General features: G+C 42.2%; 2 protein-coding genes across 5 annotated transcripts in view; both read left to right on the plus strand.

The window, feature by feature from the left end:
* slc12a7b (solute carrier family 12 member 7b) overlaps window positions 1-3,872 on the plus strand; it is a 58,860-nt gene extending 54,988 nt beyond the window's left edge. For all 4 annotated transcript variants that reach the window (XM_023408998.2, XM_023409002.2, XM_023409001.2 and 1 more), the window contains 2 exons: window positions 535-668; window positions 826-3,872. In XM_023408998.2, the coding sequence (XP_023264766.1) occupies window positions 535-668; window positions 826-917 (226 nt within the window). In that variant the 3' untranslated portion in view covers window positions 918-3,872. The remainder of the gene's footprint in view (window positions 1-534; window positions 669-825) is intronic.
* Window positions 3,873-8,182: 4,310 nt separating this feature from the next.
* Window positions 8,183-22,202, plus strand: part of gfod1 (glucose-fructose oxidoreductase domain containing 1) — a 31,451-nt gene continuing 17,431 nt past the window's right edge. Inside the window, exon 1 of the mRNA XM_023409006.2 lies at window positions 8,183-8,969. Within this exon, the coding sequence (XP_023264774.1) occupies window positions 8,717-8,969 (253 nt within the window). The 5' untranslated portion in view covers window positions 8,183-8,716. The remainder of the gene's footprint in view (window positions 8,970-22,202) is intronic.

Below are 22,202 nucleotides of genomic sequence, written 5' to 3' on the forward strand. Positions count from 1 at the left end.
CACTTCCCTGCTCCAAAGGCAGATAAACCCGTATCATCTCCAGTCCGACGATGACCGATGAGTCTGTTGTCAATGTGTTTGAATGTGGCCACATGTGGCCCAGACCACCTCCGAAAGTGTTCTGAGTGGTCAGATCTCAAATGCGTCTTGGGTGCGCTCACACACGTGCCTAGAGCTGACCGCTTGTGATCGGATCACCAGGTCTGAACAGGGCCAATGTGTCTGCTGTGAAAAAGGTCTGTTGTGGTCTTGGAGATTCTTGGATAACTTTCATCACAATTTCTTCAGAGCCAAGTTTACAGAGAGAAAATAATTAATTTCATTTCATTTTAATTAATTTCCCAGTACAAGGCTAATTTTACATTTGATGACGTGACGATGACTACAGTGCAGTTTGCACACTAAGTACTTAAGTAGGTCTAGAAACAAGCTGATGTCCTTTATCACTAATTAGATCTAGGGCTTAGTTTAGTTTGGTTAACAATGTTTTCTTCAGTGCTGTCTTTTCTCACTGTGAACATCTTATCAAATTAGGAACCAGTCTAATGTTCGCCGGATGCACACAGCTGTCAAGCTGAACGAGGTGGTGGTCAACAAGTCCCAGGGAGCTCACCTGGTTCTGCTGAACATGCCTGGACCCCCTCGGAACAGGGGAGGAGACGAAAACTGTATCCTGAATTACTGCCATTTCAATTCATCCTAGTTCAGTGTGATGCATTCTGACGTGATTGATGGCAGGGAATGAGGGCTGATGGGTGGGGTATAATGTGTGGTGTACTGGAACGCTCTGTTTGTGTCTCTGTACCTTGACTGCTGTCGTCTCAGACATGGAGTTCCTGGAGGTTCTCCTCGAGGGTCTGAACCGGGTCCTTCTGGTGCGAGGCGGTGGCCGTGAAGTCATCACCATCTATTCTTAAAAAAACCTCTTTGACCCCACACTGCACACATGGGCTGTTGCCATGGATACCGGTCAACGGGCATTCTTGGGGAATGAATCCAAACTGGGTTTTTATGAAAGGCAGGGGTAGTTGGAAGGCGGGACCACTTGTGATTGACCGATGGCGTAAAGGACTTGAGGATGAAGGAAACAACGTTGAGTCAGCTGACTGGCTGAGAGAGCGAGCACAGTGTGAGTCCACGCCGGGCCACAGAACCCCTGCTCATGGAAGATAGAGCATAGAGACACTTTATATTTTTCATTTAACTCTGAAAACGTTGTTTTGTTCTGTTATATTTTCATATTCTTTCCCTCTTGTGTTGATGTTGTCAAGTTACTGGCACTCACTGTGTAAAGATAAGCAAAGAAGAAGTGAACATGTGCTGTTGATATGAAACTCGTAGTCTATCATGTTGTCTGGTGCACTCAACTGTGGGAGGGGCAGAGACGTTTGCTGAATCTGAGGAAAAGATGACAATTTATAAAATGAATTTGAACTCAAATAAGTAAATACACACAGAAATGTAGAAAACCATCTGTCAGCACTCTGCTGCAGAAAGCTCACTCCTAACAGCACCTACTGAGGTTTTAATATCAAATCCAGTCTGCTGATCTATATGGTCTGCGTCACCATTTGTACTTACATGTTTTCATTTAAAATAGCTTCTCAGAAACTCTTTGAGTCTGAAAGGACAAACAGTTAGTTTAGAAACTGCTGAAACATCCTGGTTAGGTTGAAGAACGACGGTGGGCTCGTGTCTGTAGTTGAAGCGTCTCCTCAGAAGCTGTAGTGTTGTTACTCTGTGGTTGTTTGCCTTGTCATGATTTAGTGAAGGACTAGCCAGAAGGATGTTGAACATTACCCAGATGATCTTCTGTTAGGTGGGAGGGAGCTTTTTAGATATCAGGTACTGACACTTTATCACTGATCATTTCCCACCCTCAAAGAATGCTGTTTTTTTAATAGGGAAAATAGCCATAATTAATATTCTAGGAGCTTTATAATGTAACATATTAAATGCATGTGTATATTTATGGTGTCTGAAGTAGTGCTCAGTTGGGAATGACACATTTTTTTTTTTAATTGAAGGGCTGTTTGACAGCATATAGTAGCTGAATGAATTGCCTCGTTGATTCAAACAAATCTTAAGTTTGCCTTCAGAAATGTTGGCATTTAAAAAAGTATACTTTTTAAAATGTAAAAGCACAAAATGATACATGTGAATTTGTGTCATTTCAAATTTCTTTTATGTCGTTTCACCCGATAATAAGCAAATAGTGATGTAGTTACAGCACCGTTGACTTTGCACTACCGATCATTCAGCACTTAAATCGTTGTGCTCTCTCACTTACTTCTACTGCTTACAGTGACACTTTCTATCGGTTGACACACCACTACCTTCAAGAAAAAATGCAGACAGCAAACAGTTCCAAAGTAAATGCTCACGTTTCAATGTTTTTATAATATTTTACCAAACAAAAATGTTTTGGCTTTGAGTCCCAGACTGAGCAGATGAACAGTTACGAGCATGTGTGGGAGGAAAAAGTGCCAAAATGACTACAAAAGAAACTGTGGGAGTACTATCACTATTACAATGCTTCTTCTAGCATGACATGCAGCTACATTGACAATCTTTAATTTTTGGATAGTCATCACTTCTGCCATAACTCATGTAAAATGCTGAAAGTAAATGATTGAGGAAATACAGCACATAGTGCGATTTCCAGGGCATTTCAAACCTTCCCACCTGGGCTGAAAGAAAAGACAGAGGAAAGAGGGAAACCGGATTCAACTCTTTCACACGTGTACTTCCACAGTTTCTTTTCAATTAGCTGTGCAGTATTTTGTAAAGCAGAACGACATATTTCCCTGCAGTTCTTTGTGGGGAAACGTGAACTTCTGACTGTCAGTTATGCAGCATCTGTGTTTTGTTGAGTTTTGTTCAGTTGTTGATGTATGCCTGTTTAACTATTTAGTCATAGTCTCTGTAGTGTTTGTTACATTATAACTGATCTGTTACTTTAAGTGTTCATTTTTGGTGTGATTTCTATGGACGGAGGCAGAGGGAGGAGGTTATGTGCAAAGACGGTGGCAGTTGTCAGATTTTTGTGTTTGGTTCCAACCTACCAGAAACACAACATGCACAACACATAGGACTGAAGACCCTGGACTGAAAGTATTAACAAACACGAGTGAAGCAACCAGGGTGAAAATGAATGGTTTCAATAATTATCACTCACTATATAAAGTTCAAACTGTTTCAGTTTCTTTGTTCAGTTTTCTATTTTAGCCACCACAAACAAATACATATGATGCGTTAATAAATTTGTGTAGTTTGAAGTTAGAGACATTGAAAGTTGTAGATAGATAAATTATTAAAGAAGTTTCTTTTTGTTTTTAATTTGGTCACTGAGCTGAATAGCAGTAGCTGTACGTAAAGGAAACATAAACTACATAAAACCTTAAACAGAAGTTGTAAAATAAAAAAGAAAACTGTTTCTGGAGGTAAATAGGATTGTCAGCAGTGTGTGTTTCACGGCTCTAATGTTTGAGGTGACTGGAGAATGTTATCTACCTCAAGTTGTCACTGAGGCTCAGCTGAGGAAATAAGAACTTGTTCGATCACATCGCTCTTTCAGAACTGATGTTATGAATGGATTCATGGAAGGAAAAATAAAGAAATAAAGCCTCTGCTACGTGAGAGGACCAGCAGAGTAGTGTGTGTGTGTGAGAGAGAGAGAGAGAGAGCGAGCGTGTGTGTGTGTGTGTGTTCCGTTGTCAGGTGAAGCTGTGTGTGTTTCTGCTGTTGTCCGGCTCAGCTGGCAGGCCTCACAGGCTGGAACAGGAAGTCACTTGTGGGCGCACATGTAGAAGAAGGTAGCCCTGTAAATTGTATTTGTGCCTCTGAGTAATTATTAAAAGTGCTGAAATAAACCAGAGTGTGTCTGTGTGCTGATTGTAGCCCTGTGATTAACGGAGCAAGTTGATCATGAATGAAATAAAACATGTTTTTGTCTCCTTTAAACTAGACAGCGAAATAAAGTTCTGGCCCAACATATGCCTGGATCCCCGGCCCGAGTCTGGCCTGTATACTTCCATGTCTGGGCAGACTGACTGTTTTCCTCTGGTATTGACTGACACCCAGAAGATTTTCTGTGTGCACGCCAGAGTAGGTCCAGATGTGGAAGTATCATCTGACGATCTTGCTGTATATGAGCCAGATTCGGGCCAGAGGAAAATGAACATGTGGCCCGAGAATGGGCCAGATTAATTTTGGTATCTATGGCTCTCAATCTAAAACCATTGGTAGCCCGTGGCCTCACTACGGTCACTGCTCCACATCAGTTTGAGTGATGATGCAGAGATAGCACGACATTTTGTTCTGTATATTCCCAGTAACATTGTGGCATTTTTCCTATAAAGAAAAAAAAGACCCTCAGGGGTGACGAGAGGTGGCTCTTGCATTCTACATGATGTGCAAAAGTCTTGTTTTAATATTTAAAATAGTTCAGGACTCCCCATCAGATTAATCCAGCCCTAATCTGCCTTTTTTATTTTATTTTAAGATTTATAAAATGTACCTTTAACTGCCCTTTTACCTCACTCCCACATGTGGCAAACTTATTGCCAAAGTTAGATTTGACTTTTTGTGTTTGTTTACTTTTCTGACTCTCTCTAATGTTTGCTTCTTTCTGTAGTTGTACCCTTTTATGTCTCTAAAAGTTAATCATATGAAACCATTTTGAGGGAAAGATCACATCTTGATCTCAGTTTAAAGCCAATGCAACATATGACGAGAGGTCACAAGCAAAAATATTCAAGAGACTTAAAGAGACTACAATTATTTCAGAATCACAGTCAACAAAGGTGTTGTGAATCCGAACATACAGACTGGTAATGATGTTGAAGGGACACCAGAGGGCAGCCTTGCCTTCCTGTGAAATTGTCTTCATGCTGCAGCCGTTAATGAAGAGAATATCTCTGAGTCAAATCAGGCCTGTTCACATTTTTCTATCAGTTCCAGATATGTGATAAGACGGTGACATGTTTACTGGCCTGTCCCTGTCCCATCATCCAGCCCCTCCGCTGTGGGAGGTGTCAGCCTCCTCCTGCCCCATCTGAACCTCCCCTGCTATTCAACTGTGGACAGTCGGCGCTCCAGCACCGACAGGCCTGACCCCGACTGGTCACATGGTGCCAGTCTCACACAAACAAACCATACCAACATCTGATTCAATTAGAGCGTGACCATGATGGAGGAGAAGAGGGAGAGCATACCAGAGCCTGTGTCCAAACATGATGTTTACAGAGTTTACAGCCCATCCTTCATAGGTCGTCCCCGAGCAGCTGTTACTGACAGCGCTGTCAGCATTCTTCAGCATGCATCCATTATGCATGGTGCAGAGAAAAGTATTGACTGTTTTTTAAAAGCTTAAAAGTTTCTTCCAAACTTCTGTTGCTCTAACTTCAGGAGGAAATGATATCTAGCTGATTGCAACACGAATCCTGTTACCAAATAATCCAGAGCAATCAAAAGAACTTCATCTGCTGGATTCTTTGATTTCAGTCCAAACTCTATTGACAAGAGCACCCTTGAGCTTTGGCCTTGAATGACCTTTGACCTTTTACAGCCTGTGGTTTGCTTTGCCCCACTTTCTCTGCACAATCTGCCAGTCCAAAGTAGTGTCCGCCTGGTCTGTTTGCTCTGTGCGTTGTTGACCAAATCGATAGGAGAGACTCGATGTTGACAGCACAAAGCTGTAGAAATATGTGTGTGAGAAGAGGCACAAAGAAATTTCACTTCTCACAACCACTGTGGACAAAAATAAACTGTTGACTGACGTGTTCGCTTCAATGTAATATTGTATGCTTGTGCCCACATTGATTCAAACGATGACTTTCATCTTTTTTCCATCCATTGAACAGTTGTTGATTAATCGCACCAGCTGTGTGTCAGCAGAGGCCATGCTGCGTTGTGTTAGGGGCCGAGCAGGTGGACACAAGCACGCAGGTTTTATTTGAGTTTATTTACTTAAAAAAAGAAGAAGAATATTAGGTTGAAAATTAACTAAATGGGGCCTTAAAACAGTTCAACAAAACAGAACTTAGTGCAAAATACAGGAAAACTGGGGGGTGGACAAGTAATTTAACAACAAATAAACAGGTGACAGGTGGTACAGTCCAGGGTCCGGGTGTAGCCACTTAAGACTATGTATTGCATTACATTATTTAAGTGGAAACTTTGACCAGCTGGTGGGGCTAGAGGAAAAGTCAGGAGATCACCACATTCAGTAGGATTCATTGTCAGGTGACCACAAACTAAATAACTAAATAAAATTTAATGTCAATCCATCCAATAATTGTGGAGAAATGACAGTCTCAGCATGTGTGTAGCAAGTGTTTCAAAAATGCCAATAAACGGATGAAAAATCAAACTGTGTTGGACAAGATATGAATGTTTGTAGTCTGCTGGGTGCAGCCATCACATGCTGCAATGCAGGTCATTGTACAAACTATTTACAAAATGATAGATTAAAAAGCTTAAAGATTTATCTTACAAAAAAATCATTAATGTAAATTTCCAAAAACACATATTTGTTGTTGCAGCCAGAGTCACTTCAGATGGCAACTGCAGCCAGTATAACGCCTAATATTGATCATATTCCTTCATTTAAATGATTATTACCCACAGTTCATTCAGATCAATATCTACTACATCAACTGTGGTGTTAGAGTCCTGGGTGAGGCCACAGTGTACGAGGTGTCTACTCTATTAAACCCAGAGGAGTATGATATATGGAGGAGTGCAGCACAGTGGACTCAACCATGATGAAATTCAAATCCTCTCTTCACTTCAAAGGCTTCTGATCCCTGCTGCAGAATGCAAAGAAGCTCAGCTCTATCATAGCTTAAACCTGAACAATGATGTCTTCTCCCGCTGACAGTTTCTGTCTTGTTGCATCCTGTCACACTGAGTTACATGGTTCTGTGGAGGGTGAAGGCTGCAGTGTACTGCAGGGTGAGGGGCTGGTTCACTGTGGGCTGTGGGCAGAAGCTGCTTGGTGGAGTGTTTGCAGGCTGAAGTGAAAGTGGCACAAACCACAGCGACATTCAACAAGCAGAGACAGAGGAGAACATAAAGTACATTAAAACAACAACAATATAATGTGTCTTAATTAAGAAGTATGCACAGAATTTTTTTTTTACTTCTGGAACGAAACCACTGTTAATCTGAAATAGCACCTTTAAATGGCCCTAATGTACATGTACATGAGTGGTGAGATAAAGATTATTGCTGACAGACTTGCACAATGACTTGAGTGTTGGTTTCTTCCTTACAGCCCGGCTCCGTCAGTGCAGTACAGTAGCCTCTCCTCTCAGTGGGCCAAGCTGCTCAATTCAGCCCAGGAGCTGAAGGGTTAAAGTGGGGAGGAGAGCGAAGTGAGAGCTGCGTCAAGTGACACAAGAAGACCGGAAGTTGTCCAAAGTTTCCATTAAAGGTGTAAAATATGTTGTACTACTATTACTACCACGTGTACCTCCCCCTCCTCCTTCTACTACCACTATTACTACTACTACTACTACTACTACTAATATTAATAATAATAATAATAGTGATAGATATAGTGCAAGCAAGTGTAACTGGGTCCAGTCAGCCCATCTGGCTCACTGACTTACGGTGTTTGGAAACTGAAGAGTATGGGCTTTTTTTTTTTTAAATGACATGATCATCAATAAATAAATAAATAGATAAAAGTGACAGAGTAAAAATATTAAAGGGAAGATAAAAATAAGTGCTTTAACTTTTTCCCATGATTCTAAAATAACTATTGTGCTGTCTCAACATAATCCAAACTGTCTTCTCATGGTAATCATCATTGTGCCAATATAAGAGATATGGCTTATTATGCAAATATCCATTGTTTTGCATCTACTTATTTTAATTCCGAATATATCCAAACCAGTAGCCTACTATATGTTAAATGTGACTGTATTTTTCTGTCGTTTAATTATTTTTATATTTTGAGATTCTATAAGACTCCATATATAAATATAATATTGGTGACGTTATTTTAAAGTCTACATTTCACTTACTGAAGATATGGCGAAGTAAATATAGCAAAGCTCTTATTTTGAAATTCCCACACCGTTCGCGCTTCCTGTCACGGTGTCTAGCTTGACAGCGCAGGTCTGAGCTGCAACATCAATAGCAGCCTTCTTCAGCATAATAGCGCCGCTGCTGCCGCTGCTGCTGCGGGATCCTCCGGGGAGCGGGGATAAGGCGACGGGGGTGTTTCTGTCAGCCCGCCGTCAGATGAAGCTCATTTCTGAGTGTCGTTGATTCTGTGTGGTGTTATCTGAAGGGAGGGTCCTGCTGGAGGAGGAATAACAAACCGTGGAAGGAGGTGACATGCCCTTCACTGCTTGGCGCAGTCGGTGCGCTGACCGCTGTCAGACGTGGACGAGGTGAAGACCGGAATAGTGCATTTAAATTTCTTTATTTAACGCGGTGGGAGCCTTTCTCAGTTCTCTGTCTGTCTCTGGATTATATTCCGAGGGGGAATAACAGCGATATATGCCCGGTCGCCGAGCCGGAGCGACGGGAGAATGCAGCACAGCGGGTGTTTGGCTGCAGGTGGATGGCCAACCTGACCGTCCCAGCCGCCGCTTGCCTCCCGCTCAGCCGCCGCTGCAGCAGCAGGTCTGGCTTCACCCGGAGCTCTGAAAACAAACTGAAAACCAACAGAACGACCAAACCAGACAAATAAACCCGAGTCATGCTTCCAGGGGTCGGCGTGTTCGGCACCAGCCTGACCGCCAGGGTGATCATCCCGCTGCTGAAGAATGAGGGCTTCGCCGTTAAAGCGCTGTGGGGCCGGACGCAGGAGGAAGCGGAGGAGCTGGCCAAGGAGATGAACGTACCTTTCTACACCAACCGGATCGACGACGTGCTGCTGCATCAGGATGTGGATCTGGTCTGCATCAACCTGCCGCCGCCTCTGACGCGACAGATCGCGGTCAAAACACTGGGTGAGTCCGCTGCTGCGGCTGCTGCTGCTGCTGCTGCTGGGTGGGATGGATGCTGCGGCCCTGGTGTAGTGGGGGTTGATGCACAGGCCACCGGGCCACTTACACCTTCACATGTCACCTCTGTGGGTCTATTGTCTTTGAATGAAGCTTCTTGGAGCCCTGTGAGGATGGTGTTGAGTTCATAGGTGTGGCTGACTTATGCCATAAGCAGCATCATTTATCTTCCCTGCAAACATCTCTCTTTAATTGCTGAAGCTTCCCTCTTGTCTGACTTAAGTGAGGCTGCTGCTGACCTTCGGATTAGGGCATTAGACTTTAGGTGTAGGACTGTGCAGTACTTGTGGAGTCAGGAAGAATGTGTATAAGCACAGAAGTTTGACCTTTATTGACAGGATGCAGATGGGTATGAGTCTGACTTTGGGGACTCCCCCTAAAACAAACACCAGACTTTAACCTGTGTTAGTGAAACCACTGACACAGAGAAGAGGCCTGGGTGCAGAGAAAGGAGACCCACAAAGAGAGGCTGTTCCAGTTTAAATGTGGAGCAACGCAGCCTATTTTGGACTTCACATTTGGGAGCCTTGGAGCTGCAGTGAAAGAACGGTGGCAAGGTCTGCTGAGCTCTACTCCACACAGTCTGGCAGCAGAGCTCAGCTGGCACTTCGCTCTGATAGGTCAGGTTTGTGACTGCATGACAAATGGGTCCAAAGATGCAAAACATCCAGGGAGGAAATGAGTTACACATATTTCATGTTAGCTAAAACATTTGACAGTGGGTGCACAGTGACAAGATTAATATTCTCCTTACTTTTACAAGGTAACATCCTCAGATTGTTTGATCAACAGTTCTGATTATATTCCATTTACAATGATAAAAAACAGCAAATCATCATGTGAGAAGCTGGAACCACTCAGTGTTTCCCTTGAGAAATGACTTAAATGATTAACCAGTGATTATCATTTATACTAGTACATAATATTCTGCCAACTGACTACTCACAATATCAGCTAATCATTTCAGCACTATTAGATTCATTGCACCTGCTCACAACAACGTCCATTCACGGTGCATTGACACGTTTTGTGACATTTATTGAATGTAGAGAGCGATGAGGAATGAAAGAGGAGAGTGATGTGAAAACCAGACGTTTCACTGCATCATGGTCAGCGCCTAAACCCCTCAGCCACAAGGGCAATTCAATTTATTCACTTTACTGAAATACTAAAATATGAACCTTTCAGTGCTTTAATAATCCGGTTATTGTTTAGGCTTTCATCTAACTAAACAGATTTGAGTAAAGTTCAAGATCTGATGTTACTGCCTCTTTTAAAAAGGTCAAAGCTCCAGCCACGTGCTGGCATGATGAAGCTTGTAGTCTGATGTTTGCTTCAGTCTGACTGGAGTTTTGACCCTTTAAGTCTGTTTCCCTTCTCCATCCGCCTTGGAAGTGGGTGCCAGAAATCCCTACGCTGATTTTTACCACCTTAACTAAACAGGCTCCAGGGTTACGATCCAAACAATGACTGTGGATCTAATGAGAGAGGCTGCCGTGACCATAGAAACGATGCTCCTCTTGTCTGTCACCGCCGCATCAGCGCGACCTGACAGCAGCAGCAGTGTCTGCATGAACAGGGACAGAGACAGAGGAAGAGCCGTGTGACTGTGTGAAGGACGGGGGGACCCATGAGGACCAGGTCTTGTGACTGGACTTGGCTGATTTCATAGTTGAAGGTCGACATGTTGTGACACGGAGCACATGAAGTTTTACGTGATTTTGAAATGGTTGAAATGGGCGTTTTAATTTTTGTGTCTGTGACTCCCAGTCTAAAGAGAGATAAGGCCTCTGTGGCTCCGTTCATTCTCACACTGCTGCCTTATTTGCTCATTGGCTTCAGTAAATTCCGTGGAATGGCAGCTTGAGCTAACAAGAGGGACAGGTATGAAATACAGTCGATGGTGTTTGTTCATACCGTGACTGCACTAATGTACATGCTCGGGCTGAATCACAGGCTACACGTGCAAACAAACACTGAATCTCTTCGCTGCTGGTAAGGAAGTAAATTCCTCTCTTCATCCTGTCGATGCATGCGCCTGTGTGCAAAATGCAACCGTGTACGAAGGTTGCACAAGCCAGCTGTTCCCGAGCCAGGCTCGCTGATCATGTCCCAGTGAACTTGACTCAACCTGCGCACCCGGCCGCCGCAAACTTGTCAATGGCCATTCTTCCTCTCCTTCCTCTCGGCTCATTTCCTCACGGCTTCATTGTGTGAGCGCCGCCTGTTCCTTCCCACCCACCTCTCTTCCTCAGCCACCGTCACCCAGCCAAGTCTGGGTTCGGTCCTATTTGCATTCTGTTGGATGACAAACATAAAATACTGTTTGCACATTCTCTTGAATGATTAGGCCAAGTCAATATGTGCTTTTTGAGAGTGTGCACTTCTGTAGTTCTCTGTGTATCCGTCTGGCAGATAATCACTTATTGTACTGTACTGTTGGGGGCACTTCTATCAATATTATGCACATTTATAACATCATGATGCACAGCTGCACGTCTTTAAATTCCTTTCTTTGTCCGACCAACAGCTGAAAACTCAAACGGCAAACAGAGAGCAGATTCTCTCACTTGAGCAGCTGGACCCCGGGAATTGTTGGCTGTTTTCTTGATAAATGAATCAAGTGATAAATCAACGAACCAAGCACTATAATGATTGACATGTTATTGACACGCTATTCATGGAACCTTTTTAAGAATCCAAGACACTGTAGAGCAGCCTGAGGTACAGGGAAAGATAGCTCAAGTAGCCCAGTTTGAAAAAGTTGCTTGGTTAGAAAAAAAATATAATATAATATGATTATATTGCTGTTTTTCATATTTCAGTCTGTTTCTTACATAATTATATTATTGTATTGCAGTTCAAGGTACAATGTGTAAAATTGCAAAAAAAATAATATATTTTTCTGCGATAGTATTTCATATGACGGGAAATATTGCAATATTAGATACTATCAATTATCGATGTATTCAGTATTATCAAATATCAGCCCAAGCCTAGTGTGGATATATTTAATAGGATTACAAATTGATGTGATGCTGATTTTTATTGTATTTATTGTCACAATAGCCAATAAACTATCAGCTCTGACTGCACAGGACGACCCTCCCACCAGCTGGAGTCAGTTATAACTCCTGATAACACCAATGAAGACGGACTGAAAACTAGTTAGTGCACGAGCAAAGACATTTACATAGGTGGCTAAAGGTTGGGTGAAATGTGCAGCTTCGGCCGAGTGGTAGGATAATGAAATCCACCTTTTAGGAGAGACTGTGTTTTAGATTCCTGCGTCTGTCTTCAACCTCTAAGATACAGTTTAATAAAGACCAAACTCATGACGGTCTTGTTGTGAAACATCTTCCGTATTAATATCAGCTTTCCATTGAAATGATCCCTGTTACACATCAGACAAAGTTTCAGTGTATTGCATCATTGTGATTCCTGACAGTCGTAGGAGGGTCACACACTCAGTCAGCAGTCACTGACCAGAGCAGCCTGTGTGACGCTGACTTCCTCTTCTGTCAGGGTGTGTGAGCTGATAGTCCTGCACCTGTGGCTCATTGCTCACCTCATGGGCTGAGTTGATAAGTGTGATCAGACTGGAGGAATGTGAACTTTGGTTTTTTTGTGTCTCCTATTTTCTGTCTTTATATGTGTTGTCGCTCATATTAACCTCAAACAGAGCTCCCTGCAGGGTTAGACCGAATAAACTGTCCTGAGGTCAATGATCTCTATACTTTACAAGTGAGATACAACTGTCTTACGTGGTTTTGAATGTATCTTGTATTGTACTAGCAACCATAACAAACAGCTGCCCTCGCTCCTTCTGGATTCTGAGTCAGAAGGTGATGGGTAGCTGCTTGTGAGTGTCACAGGTTGAATCCTGGAAAGTCAATCAAACAACTGCAAAAAGACACAAAACAACCACAGAGTTATGCAAAGTGACCAGAAAGAGTCACAGAAAGACTGAAAAGAGAAGCAAAATGACAAGTTTCAGGGGGGGGGGGGGCTTGCTCCTACTGCATCTAGAAGGGGTGGGGGGCCTTTTATAACTATTACTGTCTCCACGCCCCATTGTCTCATGATCTGTCCATGACTCTGGTGTACCAACCCCCCCCCCCCCCCCCCCCCTCTTTCAACAGTTTGTAACTGCCCCCGGTTGGATGAGTAGACCGTATAGACCCGGGGCTGTGATGAAAATGGAAAAACACTGGTACAAGTCAACAAAATGCTCCACGTGTTTTTCAGGTTTTACCCGACTAGCTCACCCCTCAGTTCACCTCACTCGTTTCAGCAACCAGCCGTTCTTGTTGAGCAGCATCTCTCCTTCCACCAGGATTTCTGCCTCCTTTCTCTTTTTTACTACTGCGGCATTCCTGAGGCGTCTGATGTCACTCGGGCTTTCTCAGTGTGAAACACACACACACACACACACACACACACACACACCAATCTGCTGTCATGTGTGAGCCTGAAGCATTTCTTGGCTACCAGTCTGTGAAAGTGCAGATTCAAGCTTCTTTCCTCTGTTTTTTCAGATCCATTCGAATACATTTGCATTTCCAGGACATTGCAGCCTGAGGAGTTCAGACAGACTGCTGTGTGTTTGTGTGTGTGTGTGTGTGTGTGTGTGTGTGTGTCAGAGTCCTGTATAAGATACACAACAGTGTAGTTTGGTAGATTTGTCAGTTTCTCAGTAATAAAGTGTTGCGGTGAAAAGTAAGACGGCTGGTGCCCTACTTTATTTTTTATCCTATAGGTTTACAGAGTTGTTCCAGTTTTTGGGAGTCATTCACGTGGCTGTGAACAGGTGTCTCAGGTGTCATCTTATAAAGACCATAACTGTGTTCAGGCTCACTGGTCGAGCGAGTGGAGGAGAGTCAGTGGACGTGTGTCTGATAAAGAAAAGGCAAAGAAACCTAACATTGGAAACATAAATCAATTCATCAAATAATTTTGTAATTAAATCAAACAAAAACACATTACAACTCAAGATCCATGTACTAGCTTTTTTTCCCCCAAGAGCTTTCAACCACACCTCATGATCTTCCTCAGTGGATGGAGTGTGCTTTGTTGTCACGGAGGTAGTTTAGTTTTCATCATGTGATCTATGCAGTCATGGAGATAGTTAATCTGCTCAATCTCATGTGGTGAGGAAGACTGTGAGATGTGTCTGAAAGCTCTGGAAAAAGCTAGTAAGTTGACCTTTAGTTATTATTTGATTCTTTTTTTTTGAAGATACTGAAAAATATGTTGCATATGAGGAGAAATTGAAGAGGAAATTATCAATTAGATATTGATCAGTTGAACATTTGATCCATTAAATGTCAGAAAATAGTGAAATTGGTTCTTTATAGTTTCCTACAGCTCAAGCAGAGGCTCTTCAGATTGCTTGTTTTGTCCCACTAGATTTTTTGCATGAAAAATAATTTTTATTGACAATCACATTTTTAGATCGTGCTCTTATTTTGGTAAGTTACAGGGGCAGCGGCCAGATGCTGAGAGCGAATCTGGGTGAACTGAACTGAAATGTAACACGAGCTCACAGAGGTTTCAGGTGCACTTTCTGTCCCTTTGTGCAGTTCAGTTTTGTCGGTGGGAGGAGGAAGTGGTGGGAGAGGAGCCCTTCTCCTCCGCTGCATGTGACCTGGAGACTTCTGTGATGAGCAGCAGGCATGGAGGGGGAGTCTTTTTTACAGCAGTTAATGACGCTTTAGGGGACGTATGAGTAAAATCCCCCTCAGTAGTTTGTTCCATAATTTATGAGATTGTGAAATGAATGAAATGCTGCTAATACATGAAGAGAAAAAAAATGACGCAAACCACAAGAGAGTTGAAAAGGTCGAGCAACGATGACTGAAATCACATGGCTACTGAATAAGAAACTGACCACATTTAAGTGTTGCCTGCATCAACATTGTTACTCATAATGAGCTAACTTGATTAGCAACATGTCAGGGTCAGTTCACCAGCCTAGACCCGACACACAATGAAATCAGAGGAGCTGCTGAAAGGCTCAGATATTTTTAAAGTATATTTGAAATGAATCGGATCTGTCTCATGTCAGTGATGGAGGCTGGTATCGAGTATCAGTTCAGTGTGAGCTGAGCTGCACAGCCAGACGCTTTCTCATCCCTGCAGACTGGACCAGACTGCGCTGTCTAATTATAGCATCGAATGCTCAACATCACACAATAATATTTTGAAGCAAAACAGAAGAGCAGATCTTCCATTGCTCTATAAATTTCCACCCTTAAAAAGCTGCACCAATTGATATTTTCGCGGGTCAGTTGACAGCTCGTTGTTTTGGTTTTGCAGGTGGTAACTTTGATGTTGTAACCTTGTTTGCAGCCATGGTCAGACTAGTGGAGCAGGAGGTGGTAGAAACTAAAACAGAGCTAACCTCAAGTGAATGCTCCGTATCTGCTGCACATGTAAATATGCAAATGTTTGCTAACACTTCCACCATAACAACTTTCTAATGTGTTATATGTTGTGTTGTGTGTCAGCTTGTTGTGCTGCTCCCAAATGGCCAAAACAATTAATTAATGCAAATTTAAAGCTACACTACCTGATTGTTTTGGTGTCCTGAAACATAACAGACAATCAGACAGTGCATCTTTAAGTTGCTGACTGGTTTTAACACTATAGGATATTTCCCACCTTTTCGCACAAAGGATAACACCAGAGAATGAATTGAAAGCAGTGGAGTATTAATTAGATAAGGCAGAGAAAATGGATTGAGATGTCAAATGTTATCAATGGCTGACTTTCTCAGTGAGTTTATCCTGACAGCTCTGCCGTCATGGAAACTTTAAATTAGGTTCTGAAAGCCAATAATTTACCTCCACCCTAATGAAAAGCTCCCGTCACATGCCCTCATAGGGTGGCACATCTAGCACTCATGACCTGTTGAATAGATTTGTCTTTTAAAATGCCATTCAACAGCAAAGTGAACTCATGTATAAACTGTGAGGAAAGTGACACCATGCAGGCTGTAAAACCAGGCAGAGAGCAGGTGAAGGTGATTGGATAGATACAATATACCAAACAGTGATTTATTACAGTGTCTCATCATCCCTATAGATATTATCACAGTGAGAGTAAACATGTGACGTCTGCATGAGATTATAATGGACATGTGTTGAGTTGTAGCAGCGGTTCGGCAGCACTCTGATGAGCTCTCAGACACCTGCTCTGAAGGGCCACCCAAAGGCAAAGGGCTATTTATAACCTGACTGCAAAGGGCAAGCAGGCGTCATCATAAATACATGTTCCCACCGCTGATGCTGTTACGCAACTGCACTTCCGACCAGTGACGAGCCCTTTGGCAGCCCACTCAGCTTTTATAAAGGGCCAGTACACCCAAAACGTGCAGCCTGTTTGATGATGTACTCCTAGAAAGCAGCTATAATTAGAAAGTTCGACTGTAGTCAGCTGCTTCTTTGACATCAGATGTTCTTTAGATATTTTAAAAAGTTAAAATGTAATTGAATATTTTTCCATGGGACAATATAAACAAATAGGACATATTTGTGGAAACAGAACTCAGACCTCAAACCTCTGGGAGTTATATCCTTAGTAGCAACAGCTGCCTACAGATGTTGCTATGAGATTTTTTTTCCTCCTGTTTTGCCTTTAAAGTTCCATGTTTTCCTCTTCAGTGTTTTATTTGAAGTGTTGATTCCTAAGAAGATATATTTGTGGTTTTAAGAACCAAAAATCTCAGTGTAGTTTTACATCTCCTCTCTCAGGCTTCTCTCTGGAGCTCTAGCACCAACAGGTCAGTGAGCCAATCAGAAGAGAGGAGGCTCTGAGTCTCTGTTCTGATTGGCTGACTGTTTTCTGAGTGATCCAATACAATTATAGCAGATTTCAGGCAAACACAAATCCTGCAAGGTTGGACGGTGGATGAAGGTGGGCGGGGCTTGGGGCATGGCTGAGGGCTTGGTGACTGCTTTGTTGTGACATCACAAAGTTCCAGAAGTCCTGACGGCTGGTTTTAAGGCTCAGTTTCTGAATACAGGCTGTGTGCATTTCTCTGTGGACTGAGGCTTTGATACTGTCACAGTATTAATGTAGAACCTAGACCTGCTTTATGATCAAACTACACATGGACATTTACCCTTACATCTACATCTAGGACGATCCATGGTGCTGTAAAGTCTGTATTCCAGTCAGGAAGTAGAGATGTCGTACATTATCAGTGATTCAAATCACATAAGGGAGGAGCATGAGTCACAGAGTAATGCAGGGAGTGCTCATATCATGGATGGGATTAAGCAACAGCCCCCAAACTGGTTAACTTCCTTTGTGACCATTAGAATTTAAATGATAATAAAAACGATTTGTTGATATTGCACCAATGACTCAACCAAAAAAGATTGATGAGATTCGGGGAGAAACTTAAGCCTTAAAAACAACCTACAGATTTACCCAACTTAATGTAACCAGACTTTCCTGACCAGAAAGAATCAGCTCCATTTTCCCCAGTGCGACCTCCCTTGTATTCATCCGCCTGATGGATTAGGGCCTTTGGGTTCAGCTGTGTTTCAAACAAACCAACAGTCTTGAGCTGGAGTCAGCCTCAGACACGGAGGTATGCTGCCATTCCCAGGCTTTTCTTTCCCAGTGTCTGCTTGTTTTTTTCGCCACAAGTTTCCCACTGGTTCACGTTCACGTTCTCCTGGACGTCCATTAACATGCTAATGACGCGTCCTGGGAGCGTGTGTGTGAATGAGTGTGCGAGAGAGTGGAAGGGACGGAGGGATGAGGAGCGCAGTGAGGAAGAATGGCAGACGGAGAAAGCTTGTCTTCCTGTGAAATTGCATTTGTGTGTGATGAATGGTTGGACGGGGAAGGCTCTTTCAGCCTGCCGCCATGCTGCGCTGACAAGTGAGCATTCCTGAGGAAAATGAGAAAGTCCTCCTCATCCCCACCCCCTCAAAGTCCTGTCTTTCCTCTGCATGGACCAATAGGGAACTGTTGTGTGACGGTGAAGGCTTTGGATGAGGAGTCACATTGTGTTATTAAATCCAGGGGCAAGAGAGAGGGCAAGCTTTTGATATGGAATTATTTCCAAAAAGATTAAAGGAAGGGATTGAAGGCAGGTTTCCACTCAGGAATAATTCTGTATTAGACTGAAACCATTTTTAACCATTGTATTCACTCTGTTTTAAATGAGGAAAAAACATCATCACAACTAGAATCACTGTCTCGTGGTTGTCGCCTCCACTAACCAACCAAGTCCCTCTTTCCTGAGTTACAGCATTGAATAATGGCCAGAGTTGTTTTTGCAGAACATTATGATCTCACAGTGAAGTTGACCTTTGACCCCTTTGGATATAAAATGTCACCACTTCATTTTATCCTTATAGACATTTGAGTTAAATTGTTAAATTGGGCGTTCTGACATATTGCATTCACAAGAACGTCAGGTCACCGTGACTTTGAGCCAAATTTGAAGAAGTTTTATGGATGATTTGTTGCTTATAATGGTTGAAACAAACTGACATTGATGTTTTGTCGCAGTTGTAGTTCAGGCCTGATGCTGTTTTTCATGTAAAGCTATTAAACCATGTTATGACATGCAGATGAAATAACTTAAGTAATTACTGCTTTTCCACCCTAAAATGCCTAACTGATGAGACTTGTAAAACACACCCACTTACTGTGTGTGTGTGTGTGTGTGTGTGTGTGTGTGTGTGTGTGTGCGTGTGTGTGTGTGTGTGTGTGTGTGTGTTTGACTCTACTGACTGATGCATGCCGAAACAAAGATACCTCAGCTTGGGGATTGGGAAATCACTTGTGAAATGTTTTCATCTTGCACAAACACATTAAGTAGCGTCCACCAACATGTGCTGTGTTTTCCTCCTCAGCCTCTCTTGTGATCTCTCTCTATAATGTGCTGCTGACTGCTGCTCTGTGCCATGAACTTTATCCAGCTCTTTATTTTCTGTACCCAGCTTGTGCTGTGTATTCCCAAGGTGAAGCTGTACCATTATAGCTTTGCTCAGATTTCCTTTATGTGCCAGTGTTCAAGAATAGGCCTGTCTGTGTTTCTTAATTGGTCATCAGGGACTGAGGACAAGAGGCAGCTGCAGATATTAGAGCAGGGAGGCGGCGGTTCTGTCAGCTCGGGCCTCTGATGGAGTGGCCTCGGTCCTCTGGGGCTGACACTGTTACTGCAGCATGTCTTGGGCTTAATTTTTGTAAACACTTGTGCTTTGAATAGTAAGAAACATGAAGATGGAAATGCAGCATTCACTGACAAACTGCGAGTTAATCATGAAGCAGCTTTACAGTCAAATAGCTGCAACAGGAAGTGATATTTTGGTATACCGCAGTGAAGTGTCTTGCTTCCTGTTCTGCGCGGCGGTGAATGGAAACAGTGCGCTTGTGTGACATTGAGGATTCTTCTCAATCACTTCCTGCTAACAACAAACTGAAACATAATCTTTCACCTTTATCTTTCTTATGAACTTCTTATGCAAAAAAATGGAAAATAATCGCATAGATGGATGGATGGAAAGATGAATCCTGAAACACCCACCTTTCTCTCCTGTATCTGTCCATTTTTAGTGTCATGTTTCCAGTTTGGTTCATATCTGTTTCCTGTGTCCAGCTTGTTCTCATGCATGACTCAGTGGTATCACACAGGGCTAAGTCTATTCCTGCAGTCTGCCACTGACTCAACCAGCCACAGGGAGATGATCAGAAAGGTAAGAATGAGGGAAAATATGTGCTGTAACTATTTTATCTGCAGACTGTGCACAGCATCTGGTCTTGTCATTGCAGTGAGGTTGCCAAGTTTAGTTCCATCGTCTCTGGGCAGAGAGATCTATTAAAACCTGTTCTCACCAACTGTATCTGGCTTCTCACGCCACAGCTGGAGACACTGCAGAAAATTACTCTGTAAACTGTTGCTCATTAAATACTTCCGGCAACTCCCGCTAAGACCACAAATTCTTTTATTTCTTGTTACTATTTCTGATTGAGTACAAATGAAACGCACATGTGGTGAAGTGTGAGGTGTTTGTAGGTGTAGTTGTCAACTTTAGAGTCAGCTGGTAGTCTGCCTATTTCCAGCCTTTGCTAAGCTATAGATTAACCATAATTGATATCAATCCTCTCCTATCACAAAACAGTGAGCAGGCATATTTCCCAAAATGCCGCACTGTTTTTATAAACAGTGGGTCAGTAAGCCAGCCAGCTGGTCTGTAATCCTGGCAGGGATCCGCTGTCGCAGTATGATAATGAGCAGCGAGATCAGATCAACATGGAAAGATGCAAATAGATAATTTTGCATGAAGTAGAAGACAAGGTTTACTTTATCTCAGTTATTCACACCCACACAGGCAACTACAACCTCAGGGGGTTTTCTTGTGTGTACTTCAGTGACAATACCATATCACATCTGGTTGTCTAGTAGACTTTAATGGGTTGATAATGAAGCAGGTTGGACTCTTCTCTGAGTATTATTTCTACCTGCTGTATAATATGACAGTTCTCTGCAGAGAAACTGACACTGACTGTCAACCCACAGTGCAGGTTTTTTTTCTGCTGTACTTGGTTGTTTGTCGTCTGCACAGTCATTGCACAAGTGCTTTGCATTTTTCACCTTGTTTATCTCACACCCCAGAGGTGCCGCACATAAATGAATCATTGTGTTGGTGCCCTGTCGACTGTTACCAAGCCAGAGTGGGTTATATCCTACAAAGCAGCCGGACAAATCCAGAAACAAATGGCCAAAGAAAAAAAAGGTATGAAAGGCAGTGTTTCAACTAGCTGTGCTGTCTCAAAGGGCAGGAATGTGTCAATAGTTGGTGGAGGTCATCTCAGTTGATTTATGTAACGTCATTGTTGATATCTGGCTCATGTTAGTGATTCAGAGCTTCAGACTGCTGGACCTTCACACTGTTGTGTGTCACATTTTAATTGGGCAGCGTCTCCAGCAGATATCAGTGACCCTGAAGAATACGTGTGACATTTTATGTGATGGTGTTTTGTCTTTTGTAAAATGACCAGGAGACACATACACAAGCTCTTTGTAAGTTCAAACTAATTATGATGTAAGTGTTTACTCAGTGGACATTTACACATTACTGAATTCAAATGAGTGGCAATTCACAGATAGTTCTAGGTAGAGATTAGCGGTTAGCAAATATTTAGTAAAGTCCATTAACTGCAGGTGTGACTGTTACATAACTGATCCAACTGACAACGCTAATGCTAGCTTGCTAATATATGACATGTTCATATTAAAGAGTAAAAGAGCTAATGGTAATATGAAATATAGTCAGAATATATGACCTGACATTTGATCAAAATGTTTAATAACGAAAGATTTTTAACTATATTTGATCAAAATAAATAAACATTATTGCTTTGTCATGCTATGCTAATATATCAGGCTAAATGACTAGCTAAGTAGCATCAAGCTACATTAGCATAATCAAATATTGCCTGCTTCTAATCTGTAGTAATACTACTAACTCTGGAACAAACATATCTTTATGTATGCAGACATCAATTAAACAAAGTCATACATAGATTAACAAAGGATTAGCTGTTAGCCAGTTCTAATATAAGAGATGCCCTGGCCCACAAATCATATTCAGACATGCATCAAGGAATACGCTTGTTTGATACGGACTGCAGCAAATATCACATCATCATCATTTTTATTTTTATTTTTTCAGTGAAATTAAAATCCAAAAATACCATTAACACTTAAATGGGGATTCATATAGCCTGTATATACATGTATATATGTATATATGTATATATATATATATTTCACACAAACTGGTTCTTGTGTGCAAGTTTACTCAGGTTGAATGTGTTTTGATATTTGTTGCATTTCTGGATTCAGAGCATGTTTCCCTTCATTTTTGTGCTTTCTCTCCTGTAGGTGATTTGTCCTTAGGTTCCTAAATATTTGCCAGGTTCTAACTGTCGTGATACAGCTGAAATGATACTTGATCAAAATGCTGTTTAAAAGTGATATTGGATCTGAATTTGTTGAATCTTTCTGCAAAAATAAAACTGTTGTTAGCATAATGATCAAATAGTGTCTGATTACTTAGCATAGTCAGATATGATAGAAGTTTTAGTAATTATTTTTACTAAACCAGAATGTGGTTTATTGCCAAGCAGGTTTTCAACTTACAAGGAATT

The sequence above is a fragment of the Seriola lalandi genome, unplaced genomic scaffold (genome assembly GCF_002814215.2).
Source record: "Seriola lalandi dorsalis isolate HSWRI2012SDOR001 ecotype SW California unplaced genomic scaffold, Sedor1 jcf7180002054378, whole genome shotgun sequence".
NCBI classification, from domain to species: domain Eukaryota; kingdom Metazoa; phylum Chordata; class Actinopteri; order Carangiformes; family Carangidae; genus Seriola; species Seriola lalandi.